Consider the following 13,149-nt stretch of genomic DNA (forward strand, 5'->3'; position numbering starts at 1 on the left):
AGTAATCAATTTCGACCCTCACAAATCTTCTTCACATGGTGATGAACTCTATGTATATATTATACTTGAACATAATTCAACTAACTTCATGCTTTTTTTTGCTGCTTAAAACATTACTGTATGTTACACGAAGCATTTTATTGTGTGTGTTACTAGTAAGTTGTACATTCACATAGTCTAGTCGGATGCTCTTTAACTCTCAAGCCTCAGAACAAGTCTCCAAGAACTGGATTAGTTTTGACCGTTCTTCCTCAAACAGCTCAGGGTCTTCGCACGATAGTCTCTCCCGAGTTGCACCATCCACACTTGTTGGATCATCCACTACCTGTTTCATTAGTACACAACAACATCACAGCATTAGTAACTCATTCATTAAATCTATGTTTCAAGAGACAGAGACATTTTACTTTTGCGTAATTGTTGGTATGGCCGTCTTTGTTAGGTCCTATAAACGGTTCAGCCTCATTGTGTGTCCACTCACCATCTATAATGTATTTATATTCAAACTGTCCTTCCTGCGTTTCAAAATTGTGGCCCCCTAGTCAGAAAATGATAACAAAATCAGACACTAAGATTTCCAGTTCATTACGAAAACTCACAGGCAGTTCTCTCTTTAGGGTCCAGAATCCTGTTCCTTTGTCCAGTGTTAGAGGTAGCCTCTACATCAAGGGAAAAAATGGTGAAAATTAGAACAAAATATCTGCATTGTACATATTTTTAATCCCAAATGCTTCTCTGATATGCAACCCTTATCTCTTCCAATTCTTTTATCAGAGAAGCATTTCTTTTCAGTAGCAATGAGAAATGTGTATCCTAGTTTTGAAGCTTATATGTGACACCATAGTATAAGAGCAAGGCATCATAATATATTATTTAATTAAAAAAAAAAGAGAAGAAATATATTCACCTGTCCCCATCCAATGTCAAGGCCAGAAATTTCTACCAAGGAGAACCCCTTATCTTTCAGTGTCAGAGTAACAGTCTTCCTCTTGAGTCCTGTGAGCTTTTGTGTTCATATATGAAACAATAATCAGGAATCAAGGAACTAAACAAAAATTGTTGTAACTAACGCTAATCAATGGAAGTGATAAACTTAACATAGCAAGCATTGTGAAAGTTAAACGATGACTCACAATATCAATTGTTGCATTTCTGATAGCATCCAGCTTCGGAAAGCACGACCTTTTGCTCTGCAATAAATTAACATGTTGGGTTACTTTATAAGTTTATATAGGTATCAAGAAAATCATGTGGAGAAAATAGAAACCACAAGTACATTAGTATCTTACCATGAGTAATTTATGAGCTTCCATAAGTTTATAGCCTTGCACCCAAAACATGTATGTCAACTGAAATTGAAATTAATATAAGCATAAAGGCAACACTTGTTCATTCCTTCATTAGTCAACCAAAAAAAACACATAAAAATAAGACAACTACTGTTTGCAACAGTCTTCCAAGAACTGAAACATTGTTTCAATTTCAATACTGAAAAGCAATACATTTACGCTCATGGAATAATCACAGTGAAGGATGTGCTACAGAAACAAAAGGGTGAGAAAGAGAATAGCACAGTAACAAAGTTTCTGAAACATACCGCAACTGCAGGAGCCCTTCCCATTCCAGCGGTGCAGTGCACATATGTAACTCCTCCATTTCGCTTAACAGCTTTGTATAGTATACTAACCACGGCAGGAAGACGCATTCTCAAATCAAATGCATCAAAGTCTCTGTTACATCAAAGACTACAATGTTTCAAGCCATACGTTGTGAGTGAGTGCCTTCATGGTGAATTTTTTTACGCATGCGCTCCTGAACAGTCTCATATATATCATATATGATGAAAAGGGATAATGGTGGTTCCAACTTCCAAGTCTTTAGGAGTAAAAAGAATTAGTGAGATTAAGATGATGAGTAACTTCCACATTACTTTATTATAGTTCGCAAATAGACATAGGTGGACAAACAAAAGTGTACTGGCTCTCATTTTGCCTACGAAAAGTGATAAAAGTAAAGAGCCCAAAGAGAAAAAGAAAGTATAATACTTTACTGACAAAACAATAGGAATTTAAAGATAGCTTTCCTAAAAGGATACTGAAACTACCCTCCAACAGTGAACTTTTGTCCCCTTGCCTAAAAGATAATTTTGAAGAAAAAAAAACACCCTACCTCATAGGCTTTTCATGAAGTAGAAGCAATAAGAAAGGTCTTAAGGAAACTAAAAATCAACTCATGATCTCTCCCTCAATTCATTAGCGTCCGCTAATACCAATATATCAAAAATTCACAGCTAGATCATCAAAAAGATGTCTCATTGGTTTACCAAGGCCTTACCTGATTTCACAGCGAATATGCTCAATGTCACTATATTTCTTAGCATATGCTTGAATGCTGCTTATGTCTACGCCAAAATATCTGGAAGTATTGGTCAAGGTATTTTTTTTCACTGCAGATCATTCTTTCTCACCCAAACCGAAGGAAACTGAAGAAAACATAAACATGAACAGAAAAAGAGGGCTTTGGAAGGATACTCCAAGTCTGGATCTTGTTGCAAGCAAAATATGGTTTTGACCCCAATTTTACGAAGCTTGTCAACATCTTCAGGGGTCTAGCAATTAAGAAGAGCAGAGCAGACAGTAAGAACACCAATAAAGTAACACACTTCCATAAAAAAAAAAAGAAATCATCATTTGACTATAAAAAAGACCTGTAAGCACGATCCAACAATTAAATCTGGACGAATGAAATTGTAGTTCATTCCAAGCTCATGCCTGTAAGTTAAAACTGAAATGAAAACACATGTGAACCAATCAGTGCACAAATCAATAGGAGTAGAAAACAAAATCTAATGAACCAAATTAATATTCCAATATCAGGCAACAACTGGTAGACATCAATAGAGTTTGAATGGTTTAAAACATATACAGGTAAACTTGACTTACCAGCACCCATAGCTTGAGTCATGTCTTGGCTATATTCATCAGATTTCTCTTCCTCCTCCTTTGAAACACCACTCATCTCTGAGCTGGATTTTGACTCTGATACCGCCTTCAGTCCAAGCATTTTCACAAGTTTCAACATTTTCTTGATTTAGAAAAAGGAATCTACTTATACAACATTCTCAAAAGTACTGATTAACTTGTGAAAACAGCCAGGAATATGGATCATTGAAAAACCTGTAAAAAGAGCCGAGATTTAGGATCATTGGCTTTGGTCGGAAATGGTACCATCATCTTCAAAGAAGACGGAGAAAGATCTCTTTGATTGCACCCAAATCCCAGCAGAGGTGAGACAGAACATCTGAAATAAGTAACGATCAAACACACAAAATTCAAAATCGAATCAAATCAACAACATTTTCAAAAAAAGATTGCTACTTTTGTGAAAAGCAAGAAGATACCTGGGAAGATTCTGAAGGCAATTCATCTTTTGAGAGAGTGTAAGGAAAAAAATCTGAGAAGAAGCAGACGAAGCTACTACACTCTTTTTGAGTCTATGATGATAAAAGAAAAGATCTTTGGTGATAAAAATAATTTTCAATTAATTAAAGGTCCAAAAATGTGTTTGGTGAGTGTGACTCCGACGGTCACGACGATCCCATTGGGGACCCCACGGTCCGCACCGGGAATGCAATCACTTTTGGTTCTTACGTAAAGTGGAAATATTATTTATATAAATAACCTCAAACTTCTTTTTAATCCAAAAACACCCTCTTAACACATAAGCTTTGTTTCTAGATTCAGAACTGGCTTTTAGGGTCTGTTCTTAATTGAGCACCGTTAATTTTAAAGTAGGTTATTTTTGCAAATTATTTTTGTTGGAAGTTTCTTTTCTTAATATGAAAAGTAAGAGGTTCGTTTTTTATATATTTTCCAAGAGTTAAATGAGACCATGGCAGGGACGACTTGGAAATTTCAAGGTCGACAAAAAAAAAAAATAATAAAATAAATGAGACCAATCCCATGACGTCATCACTTACAAAAATATCTTTGAACTTTCTTTTTTTGCAATAAGAAGAACTCAGAAGTAATTTGCAACAGTAAAGTCAATCGATAATGAGTAATGACATCAAAGACTGTTCAAAACGCCAAAACAGCAAAACGAATTTTAACTTTAGAATCAAAAGATTGTTATTGTCAGGTGAAATCAGAATAATAATGCGACCGAGGAAAGATTTAATAATAAGATCACAATTCAACTTGAGGTAGATAAAAGAGCTTACACAGAGACGTGTGTGGTAAATTAAGTGATGTGATGTATTCTTCTTAACTTCATTATTTTACTAATGCTTTAGTGATGTGTCTCAAGGGCTTTACCATTATCCCTGGGGATGAAGCGTATATAATGTTAGAAAGTGTTTGTGAGAAAAAAATCTGCACCTATGGTTGATTCCTGAAACAAAAATATATATATATTTATAAAAGTCAAAGAAGTATACAAAGAATGTGAACAAACAACAAACAAGGCAGGTAAGACCATTGGAGAAACTACCATAAACCTGGTGAATAATTCACCTAACTGATCTTTGACAAACCGTAACACAAAACTTGATTCTCCAGCCCCAACATCTTCAACACGTGAAGGTTCAAGTAACACGTGAAGGTTTGAACCATCAGTGACTGCAGATCAAAGACACAGCCCACTTCCAATCGGTTAGAGACACGACCTCATTCATCATCACTTACCTTGTTTGGAACAACCAACCTTGTTATATATTTCAAAACGACTAGTGATGATTCAAAGGACTCATAGTTGCAGGTAACTAGAAACAAGATGAATTAGCTCGAGATTAGATTAAATCGATTGATTAAAAATAGCCACTTAAGGCTTTACAAGTATAGATGACAGCAGTAGAGAGAGTATTGCAGCAAGTCACCAAATCTATTACACACTAGACAGACAGACAGACATATTTCAAAAAAAACATATTACACACTAGACTAGAGAGACATAATCCAAAAAAATCACTAGATAATTTGCACTAATCAAATCAAGAAAAGAGAGGCTGTGAGAGATCATAAAGTGGAGGACCAAAAGCTCCTTGTACCCCAAGTGACCCCAAGTTGTAGTTTCCCACATCAGCATTCAGGTGAATCATTAGTAGTTCAGGCGGAATCGGAGCCATCAGAGATTGCCCTTGGTTCATCAAACCTAATGGGATTTGCGAGACATTCCCATTCTCATGGTTAAACAGAAACATGGAAAACTGGTTTGGTTGTTGTTGTTGTGGAAGCAGATATTGATTGATCGTATTCGTAGTAGTGCTACTACTCGCACTCGGTCCTTGATTCATCTTCCTCTGTTCCTCAACTGCGCGAAACCTATCTTGTAATCTGGTTAGGTTACGCTCCAAGGACTGAACCAGTCCCGTGACTTGCGCACCAGAGTAATTATCAAACCTAGGGTCCCAAACTGGAAACTTGGATACACGTCTCGGTCTCACCAGTTTCTTCTTGTTGGATTTTGCGAGAAACTCGTGAAGATCAACGCTTCTTTTGCGTCGTTTCGTCTCGCTCAATGCAGCGTACCTTCGAGCGATGGCTTCGACCTTCTCCCTCTCTTCTGAATATGTCTTAAGCGTTCCATCGGCTCCGTAACAGATCACGCAAACTTCGATCGCACAGAGCACAGAAAGCTCGCGAGCTTTCTTAAACACAGTCGCTTGTCTTTTCATTAAGCTTAGGCTCTGATGAGAAGAAGAAGAATAAGCAGCATTAGGTTTCGTTGTTTTCGTCATCTTTTCGATTTTTAGGGTTTAGACTTTTTTTCCTTTCTTAAAAAACTTTGGATAACAAAGATGCGATTACACCCACGTATATATATAAGTCTTATAACCTTTCAATGTAGTTTTTTCCAAGAGTTGAGACAAATCACGTGACGTCATCACTTACAAAAATATCTTTCAATGTGTATTTCAATATTTTTTTTTTTCAATCAGAACTCACAAGTAATTTGCAACAGTAATGACAATCAATAATGAAATCAAAGACCGTTCAAAACGCCAAAACCATAAAACGAATTTTAATTTTAGAATCAAAAGATTGTCAGGTGAAATCAGAATAATAATGAGACCGAGGAAAGATTTAAAAGAAAAATAAAACATTGCAACAAAGTTTGAGAAAAAAAAATGAAACAGAGGAATTGTCTCATAAATTTACATAAACCGTTCTATAGGTCCAAGTTCCACCTACTATGATCCTCAGAAGGCGTGGATGAATCTCCAAAAAGACTTATCTTTGGTCTTTTTTGATCTTTCCCCATTGGTAACCTCCAAAACGAATCTGAGTTCTCGAAGAAAAAGTATGCAGCAACGACTGATGCCATGAACAAGCAAAACAACAATGCATAAATCTGCCACTCTGCACATCAAACAGGTAAGATAATATTAGTGAGAGAGGTATTTAAAGCTATATATGTGCCACAAAGAGAGAGATCAGCAACAAACCTTTCCACTCCTTTGGTACACTGAGCTTGGTCATCATCTCACCCCATTCGCTCGAAGTTGTCAGCATAACCCTAAGCCCCAAGTTAACAAAAAAAAAAACCAATTAGATAAAATCAACAATAGAAGCAATGCTATTTACTCTAAAGGAATTAGATTATCATTCTCTTTTTAACTGATCCGCCATACCTTTCACTCGGGCAGAACTCAAGTGAAGCAATAGATTGCCCAAGATGCAGCCTCTTACTGTAGTGGTAGATTTCCATTGTCTTAACTTCAGCAACAGATACATCTCCATCTTTGCCACCCCTACAAAAAAAGGTGCAAAATTTGAGGATTTAATCTTTGCACAATCAGAAGCATGACAGCAATAACCGGCCCGGGATGAAGAAAGACTCACAAAGCAATATATTTCCCATCCAAGCTCACTGCCATTGTCGATGCAGTCTTTCTTGACAGCTTCTTGAACCCAAGCTTCTTCCATGTACTAATGTCATAAACATTGACCAAAGGCGTCTCACCTGATTCCAATTGTTTAAGATTTCATCTGATGTTATAAATTCAAAACACTAGTGATGCTTGCAAATAGTTTACTCATAAGTGTTAAATATTATATACCTCTTTGAGCAGCACAAAACAAAAAAGGTTTAGTTCCATCTTTAGAGAAACGGCACAGTTCAATATTCTCATCCTGCAGACATGAATAATATCAGAATTAGGCAAAAGATACATCAGGAGCCAATATAAGAAACACGATAAAGACATAATTTAGACAGAGAGGAATCAGAATTATATTGTTGGAAGAAACCATCGATATGGAACTCCTCTTCCATGCAGATTTCATTGGATATTACTAATTTACAATATAGGGATGCAAATGCAAACTTCAACTCTCTCAATCACATACCCCACTACGTTCCAAAGTAGACAAAGGAAAACCATCTTCTGCTTTCCATATTCTAGCTGATCCATCAGTTGATGTTGTAGCTAAGTACTCTGAGTCCAGACTACAAAAAAAAAAAGGTGCAAATATGAGAAAGGTGCACTGAGTGGCTCGTTTCACAATCTCCATTAACTTCTATTTGTGTTGTATGACCCTAGTCCCAGTTCCAATACAGAATACCATTTTTTACCACCTCAATTATGGTTTAAACTGAAAAGAATATAAAAGGAAGATGATGGTAGAGAACACTCTGGCCGTTACCTAAAATCCATATCCCGGATGGATTTGTGTGCCTTTGGCTCATCCAAAATTACACCTAGGTTTGGCCACTCCATAACTCTGAGACATCCATCCTGAATAAAGCTTGTAGTAAGCTACAACTAAAATTTTCGCAAAAGTGAAAGAAAAAAAATTCTTATAAAGCAGTTCCTTACCAATCCTCCAACAGCTAATTTAGACCCATCAAAACTGAAGGCCATACACTTTTGTAGTCCAGCATTTTGGAGAGGAAGTAATTCTTTGGCTAAGATCGTAACACCTGTTGCTCCTCCAACAATCTCAAAGGACCTGCAAAATCAGATAAATTCTCTTTATCATCTACACCGTAAACAAAATTTGTATTGGCGCAAGATAGTGTCCAAAAATGGTGGAAGTCGATTCCAATTATCTAGCATGCAAGTAACAGATAGAATAGTTGAGTTGCAAAAGAGATGCAAGAAAGGAAAGTCAAAATATTATACAAAGATTAAACTAGAAAGAGACCAACTATACAAAGGCATCAAACAATCTCCAACAAAAGTAGATGCAGATAATATAATAAACCAAACCTAAAACACAATAAATTCAAGCACTAGTACAATTAATTCAACATCAGCAAACATAAGGGGTNAGATGATGGTAGAGAACACTCTGGCCGTTACCTAAAATCCATATCCCGGATGGATTTGTGTGCCTTTGGCTCATCCAAAATTACACCTAGGTTTGGCCACTCCATAACTCTGAGACATCCATCCTGAATAAAGCTTGTAGTAAGCTACAACTAAAATTTTCGCAAAAGTGAAAGAAAAAAAATTCTTATAAAGCAGTTCCTTACCAATCCTCCAACAGCTAATTTAGACCCATCAAAACTGAAGGCCATACACTTTTGTAGTCCAGCATTTTGGAGAGGAAGTAATTCTTTGGCTAAGATCGTAACACCTGTTGCTCCTCCAACAATCTCAAAGGACCTGCAAAATCAGATAAATTCTCTTTATCATCTACACCGTAAACAAAATTTGTATTGGCGCAAGATAGTGTCCAAAAATGGTGGAAGTCGATTCCAATTATCTAGCATGCAAGTAACAGATAGAATAGTTGAGTTGCAAAAGAGATGCAAGAAAGGAAAGTCAAAATATTATACAAAGATTAAACTAGAAAGAGACCAACTATACAAAGGCATCAAACAATCTCCAACAAAAGTAGATGCAGATAATATAATAAACCAAACCTAAAACACAATAAATTCAAGCACTAGTACAATTAATTCAACATCAGCAAACATAAGGGGTAGAGAAAATCGTTTGAGGTAATGAGAGAAGCAATGTTAAGCTCTAGTCATTTGATGCCTAGTTCTCATGACTAGATTGAGAGAACGTGTCATAGGTTTAACAATACCAACTCAACAAAATTAGAAACATAGTATCAGAGGAAGGAACTATAGAATGTCTTTTAATCATATAATAATTTGTGGATATAAAAGCGAGAGAGAGAGAGAGAGAGAGAGAGAGAGACGTACTTGCAACCACCTTTGGAGGTTGAGCAGATGAAATAATCGCCACCAGGATGCACTGTAACAGTCACAGGATCACCATCACTCTCCTTAAGCGTGTGCGTTGCCTTTGATCAAAGAAGAAGAAAAGGTTTGTTTTTTATTTCATTGGTCGACACAAGTTAACACCTTTCACAGAATCAAAAGGGAACAACTTGAAAAAAACCCTAGATTTCTTACATGATTTTCAAAAGAACCGAAATTTCCCAATCGAAATAACTAGACTAGACTATTGATTCACCCTAAACCCCAATTAAAAATTTCGCTCACGTATCATTCCAGTTTCTAAAATTTCAAAAAACCAATCATGTAAAAAGAGGAAATTTACCAAAGGAGAGGAGGAGAGAGAAGCAGTGACGGGGTCGAAAGAGAAGATGTTAAGGAGAGCAGGAGAAGAGCCACGGCGTTTAGAAGCTTTAGCGATAACGACCCAGTTAACTTTCTTCGGGCGACGGATCCATGATCCACATACAACATGCCCACTCTCACGACTCCCTTCTTCAATCTCCATTCCTTTTTGGATTGATATATATATATATATATATTTCTCCTTTGGTCTCTTTCTCTTCTTCCTCACCAATTTGGAACCTTTATATATAGAGCAGAAGAGAGAAAAACAAAAACAAAAAAGGAGTTGACTTTGGAAATTAGGGACAGATAGGTTTTGTTGGGGTATTATAATGATAATGGGATTTGCAAAAATCTCAGATTTGACAAAAAGAAGAAACAAACGGAGATTTTGAGCTGTTGTTTTTAAGTTTTTAACTATAAAAAAAGTCGTGTAGTTAGAGATAATTACATAAGTCAAAGACCGGTGGTGGGAGAGGATATTCCTAAGATCCTGTTCCGATACCAATTTTAATACAAAGTACCGAAGTACGCTACGGTCACATCGTGCTTCCGTGATCTATATAGCAGACTTTCCCATTCGTGTCAATCTCATTGTTCCCACACAATAAAATACATCAAACCAAAACTAAATCGAAAGGAATCAAATTATACGAATGGATTGTAAAATTTTATAACCACAAAAATCGAAACCAAATTAGTATTGAATTGAAATATTCCCGATATCCGGAATTATATGAAATACTCTTCAGTCTTCATTACATTTGGTGTAGATTCTAAGAAAGAATCTCTCAATATTGCAATGCACGTACACATTATTCATAAGCAGGCCCGGCGATTGACCAGTGCAACAAGTCCATTTGCACAGAGACCAAAAAACTGTTGCTTCTTTTCCTAAACCTAAAACTAAACTATCACTGCTTCTTTTCCTCTTTTTATTCCATCTCACCTGCTTCTCAATCCTCAACAAGCAAAATATTACAGCTTTATTTTCCTTTTAATCAGGTGGTCTTCATTATCCGATTGGTAAATCATGTAACTCCAGCAAGCAATAGTGACATATTTTTTTTTGTCTGATTATTTAGTAAAATATAGGACTTTTTTTGTGATCGCACCGGGTCACTCCGTTGATTGCGCCGGCACTGTTCATAAGGACTCATATTTTAGACATGAGATTTCACCATGTAGCCACCAATTACATGTAAAGACATTCTAACATCCCTTTGAAGGACCCCTTCTACATCCTCTTTTGAGCTCACCATAAAGTAGATCTCTTATCTCCCCCTACCATGACACGAGAACACAATCCTACCTTTCCTTTTTCTCCTCCCAATTTTTCAGGTTTTTGACTAATCGTGAGATCTTTTTATATTATGGCTTAAGCCGTTTTAGGTTAAGCCTAAGAGAGCATTAAAAAAAACCCTCAAATATATATGTCTTCTTGAAAGTCATACTGGCATAATGTCGAAGGCGTGCACATCCCTTCAAGAACAAACCGTTCAGAAGCATCCACCACTTTTTGGTCAAATCGCTTCCATTTTATTTGCACAAGTCCGGCGATCTCTGGTGAACACCACTAACAAGACTCGATTCTACGTGGATTTCAAAAAAGTCATATATGTTTATTGATTAGGATGGAAGCCATGATCACAACTAATTAAGAACAAAAGAAGTTTGAGGATTAGACTTATGTTAGGATAAAGACGTATTTGTATTATAATATACTTTGTAGTTACAACATATTTTATTTTTAATTTAATAACTATTAAGATATTTTATTTTTAATTTAATAACTATTAAGACTTTGATCTTGAGTTTCTTGACCATCAAGACAATTATAGTTAGAGCCAAAATAATTGTTGACTTTTTCTGAAAATTAATTTGTAAAATATCCTTTATAATATAAAGCACAAGTCACTTAGCTAATAAATTTGTGACATGTGGCTTTTACTTCATAGTTTAAATAATTAACAGAACAAGAAAACGTGAAATAACTTAACTGCCTCAAATAAAAGATTTTTTAATAATATATCAAAACTATTAATTTTTAATCATGCTGCAAATTCAATTTTTCTAAGACCACATCTCCTAATTTGAAGGAAAGAGTTATAAAATTCGCTCTTAATTTAACAACTCATGGTTTTAAAATTTCGTATTTTTAACCATATTTTTGGGAAAAAAATTAACGTATATATTTTAAAATTATCATTTTTTTTGTCAACATTTTAAATTTATCAATTATTAATTATGTATTTTTACAAACTAAATAATCATTAAAAGGACAATATTAATCAAAGAAGCTAGCATCTACAATTTTCTGCTTAATCTCTCCAAACTAAATAATTATTACAAAACCTAACAGTTATCCAGTAGCAAAACCACCCACTATCTCTTTCTCAACCGCTCTCAGTTAAAATTTCAAACAATTACTTGCATATATAGAATCAATTACTATTCTTTTTTTAACAAAAACTTCCAATTTATTTTTCAAATCAAGATTAGGCTTACACAGAAACGCAAAGCAATCCGCCTCCGAGAATAAACTCCCACGCCTCTACTGTCGAAATTGGGTAAGTGTGGTTCATCCAAGATCCCTCCATCACCTCAAATATCTTTACTTCAATCTCTCTTCATATTGGAAGCATTAATGAACAAAAACTACAGACGGAACCATCGGCAATGACTATATCAGATGCATACAGTCCCAAAGCAAACAACAAACAACATCGACCCATTGGCAAAACAAGGTCAATGAGAGTGTAGAGGTAAAACAACTACATCATTAGATCCAAAATAGCACAATCATATATATTAGAACTCTTCTGTTATGTCTACGTGAAATAGGGTGGCAAATTTTATTGATGAAGTCAAAAGATCTAAGATTGTCATTTTTCTTTCTAGACAATTATTATATAGAGTTTGTATATCGTTCTTTCATCTGTTTTCTTTTCTATTATAGGTATTCACTGGAAACATGTATATACGACTCAGATACATGAATTCAATACCTTGAACGGAAAAGTGAAACAAGGTTAGTTCCTTACTATAATGCAAATCTTTTCTATATATATTATCTTTAGTATACGTGATAATTACTTATTTTCCAAATAATTTAACAAAATTCACTAAATTAAACACATGAGTAGATGCATCATCACGTATTAAGGGGTTTTGTTTATGCAACAGACTTTTCCCCCTTGAATTTGTGGTGATGTGTTGATTGTTTTGATAGATCAACATTTTTTTTTTGTTTAGGTAATTTGATAAAACAATTATAACATTTTAAATACATTTAGTTGTTAAAAATATAACATTTTAAGTTTAGAAAATAATTTCCAGTACGTAGTACGGGTCTAATACTAGTTTATTTATATGCGGCAAAGCTTCTGATTATGGTTAAAAACGGTAAATCTTTCTGATTAGTCATAGATTTTCCTTAATCTTATCGCCCCATTCAGGGGTTGTAATTCTCCTTTAATTTAATGCACCAACTTTTAAACGGTATGGACTATGCACTTTAGACTATAGAGAACAATCTCCATTTTTTGTTTGGCTAGATTGGTAGAACTATAAAGAGAGCAATTTATTATTATGTAACCGCGACCTTTG

General features: G+C 35.2%; 3 protein-coding genes across 4 annotated transcripts; all 3 read right to left on the reverse strand.

Annotated features, from left to right (window-relative positions):
* LOC104791469 (phosphoglucan phosphatase DSP4, chloroplastic) lies at positions 73-3,520 on the reverse strand. 2 transcript variants are annotated; one of them, XM_019226921.1, is made up of 13 exons: positions 3,401-3,520; positions 3,177-3,300; positions 2,943-3,084; positions 2,708-2,784; positions 2,532-2,608; positions 2,335-2,415; positions 1,598-1,730; positions 1,290-1,349; positions 1,134-1,190; positions 908-1,003; positions 600-659; positions 408-515; positions 73-325 (listed from the first exon to the last, which is right to left on the reverse strand). In XM_019226921.1, exons 1-13 carry the CDS (start codon positions 3,424-3,426, stop codon positions 200-202), a joined length of 1,167 nt encoding a protein of 388 aa, XP_019082466.1. In that variant the 5' UTR covers positions 3,427-3,520; the 3' UTR covers positions 73-199. The 2 variants fall into 2 exon arrangements, with proteins under 2 accessions (XP_019082466.1, XP_010515672.1); XM_010517370.2 differs by having other exon boundaries at positions 2,943-3,048; positions 3,401-3,519.
* On the reverse strand, positions 4,983-5,737 carry LOC104699082 (agamous-like MADS-box protein AGL103). Its single transcript, XM_010414432.2, has one exon. The coding sequence runs from the start codon at positions 5,735-5,737 to the stop codon at positions 4,991-4,993; it is 747 nt and encodes a 248-aa protein (XP_010412734.1). The 3' UTR covers positions 4,983-4,990.
* Positions 5,998-9,931, reverse strand: LOC104791470 (SEC12-like protein 1). The gene is made up of 10 exons (XM_010517371.2): positions 9,521-9,931; positions 9,160-9,260; positions 8,479-8,611; positions 8,306-8,397; positions 7,350-7,449; positions 7,061-7,133; positions 6,843-6,963; positions 6,632-6,751; positions 6,446-6,516; positions 5,998-6,359 (listed from the first exon to the last, which is right to left on the reverse strand). The coding sequence occupies exons 1-10, from the start codon at positions 9,701-9,703 to the stop codon at positions 6,169-6,171; spliced, it is 1,185 nt and encodes a 394-aa protein (XP_010515673.1). The 5' UTR covers positions 9,704-9,931; the 3' UTR covers positions 5,998-6,168.

The sequence above is a fragment of the Camelina sativa genome, chromosome 6, assembly GCF_000633955.1.
Source record: "Camelina sativa cultivar DH55 chromosome 6, Cs, whole genome shotgun sequence".
NCBI lineage: Eukaryota > Viridiplantae > Streptophyta > Magnoliopsida > Brassicales > Brassicaceae > Camelina > Camelina sativa.

What these genes read in the sequence shown, in the direction of transcription:
- LOC104791470 (XM_010517371.2), bottom strand. Translation starts at nt 9,703, where the DNA reads ATGGAGATTGAAGAAGGGAGTCGTGAGAGTGGGCATGTTGTATGTGGA. An exon ending in GTTTTGTGCTGCTCAAAGAG is followed by an intron (nt 6,964 to 7,060) that starts GTATATAATATT and finishes AATTGGAATCAG; the next exon opens with GTGAGACGCCTTTGGTCAAT. An exon ending in GAGTTCTGCCCGAGTGAAAG is followed by an intron (nt 6,517 to 6,631) that starts GTATGGCGGATC and finishes CTTGGGGCTTAG; the next exon opens with GGTTATGCTGACAACTTCGA.
- LOC104699082 (XM_010414432.2), bottom strand. Translation starts at nt 5,737, where the DNA reads ATGACGAAAACAACGAAACCTAATGCTGCTTATTCTTCTTCTTCTCAT.
- LOC104791469 (XM_019226921.1), bottom strand. Translation starts at nt 3,426, where the DNA reads ATGAATTGCCTTCAGAATCTTCCCAG. An exon ending in CATATTCGCTGTGAAATCAG is followed by an intron (nt 1,731 to 2,334) that starts GTAAGGCCTTGG and finishes TTGATGTAACAG; the next exon opens with AGACTTTGATGCATTTGATT. An exon ending in GAAGGGCTCCTGCAGTTGCG is followed by an intron (nt 1,350 to 1,597) that starts GTATGTTTCAGA and finishes TTTCAATTTCAG; the next exon opens with TTGACATACATGTTTTGGGT.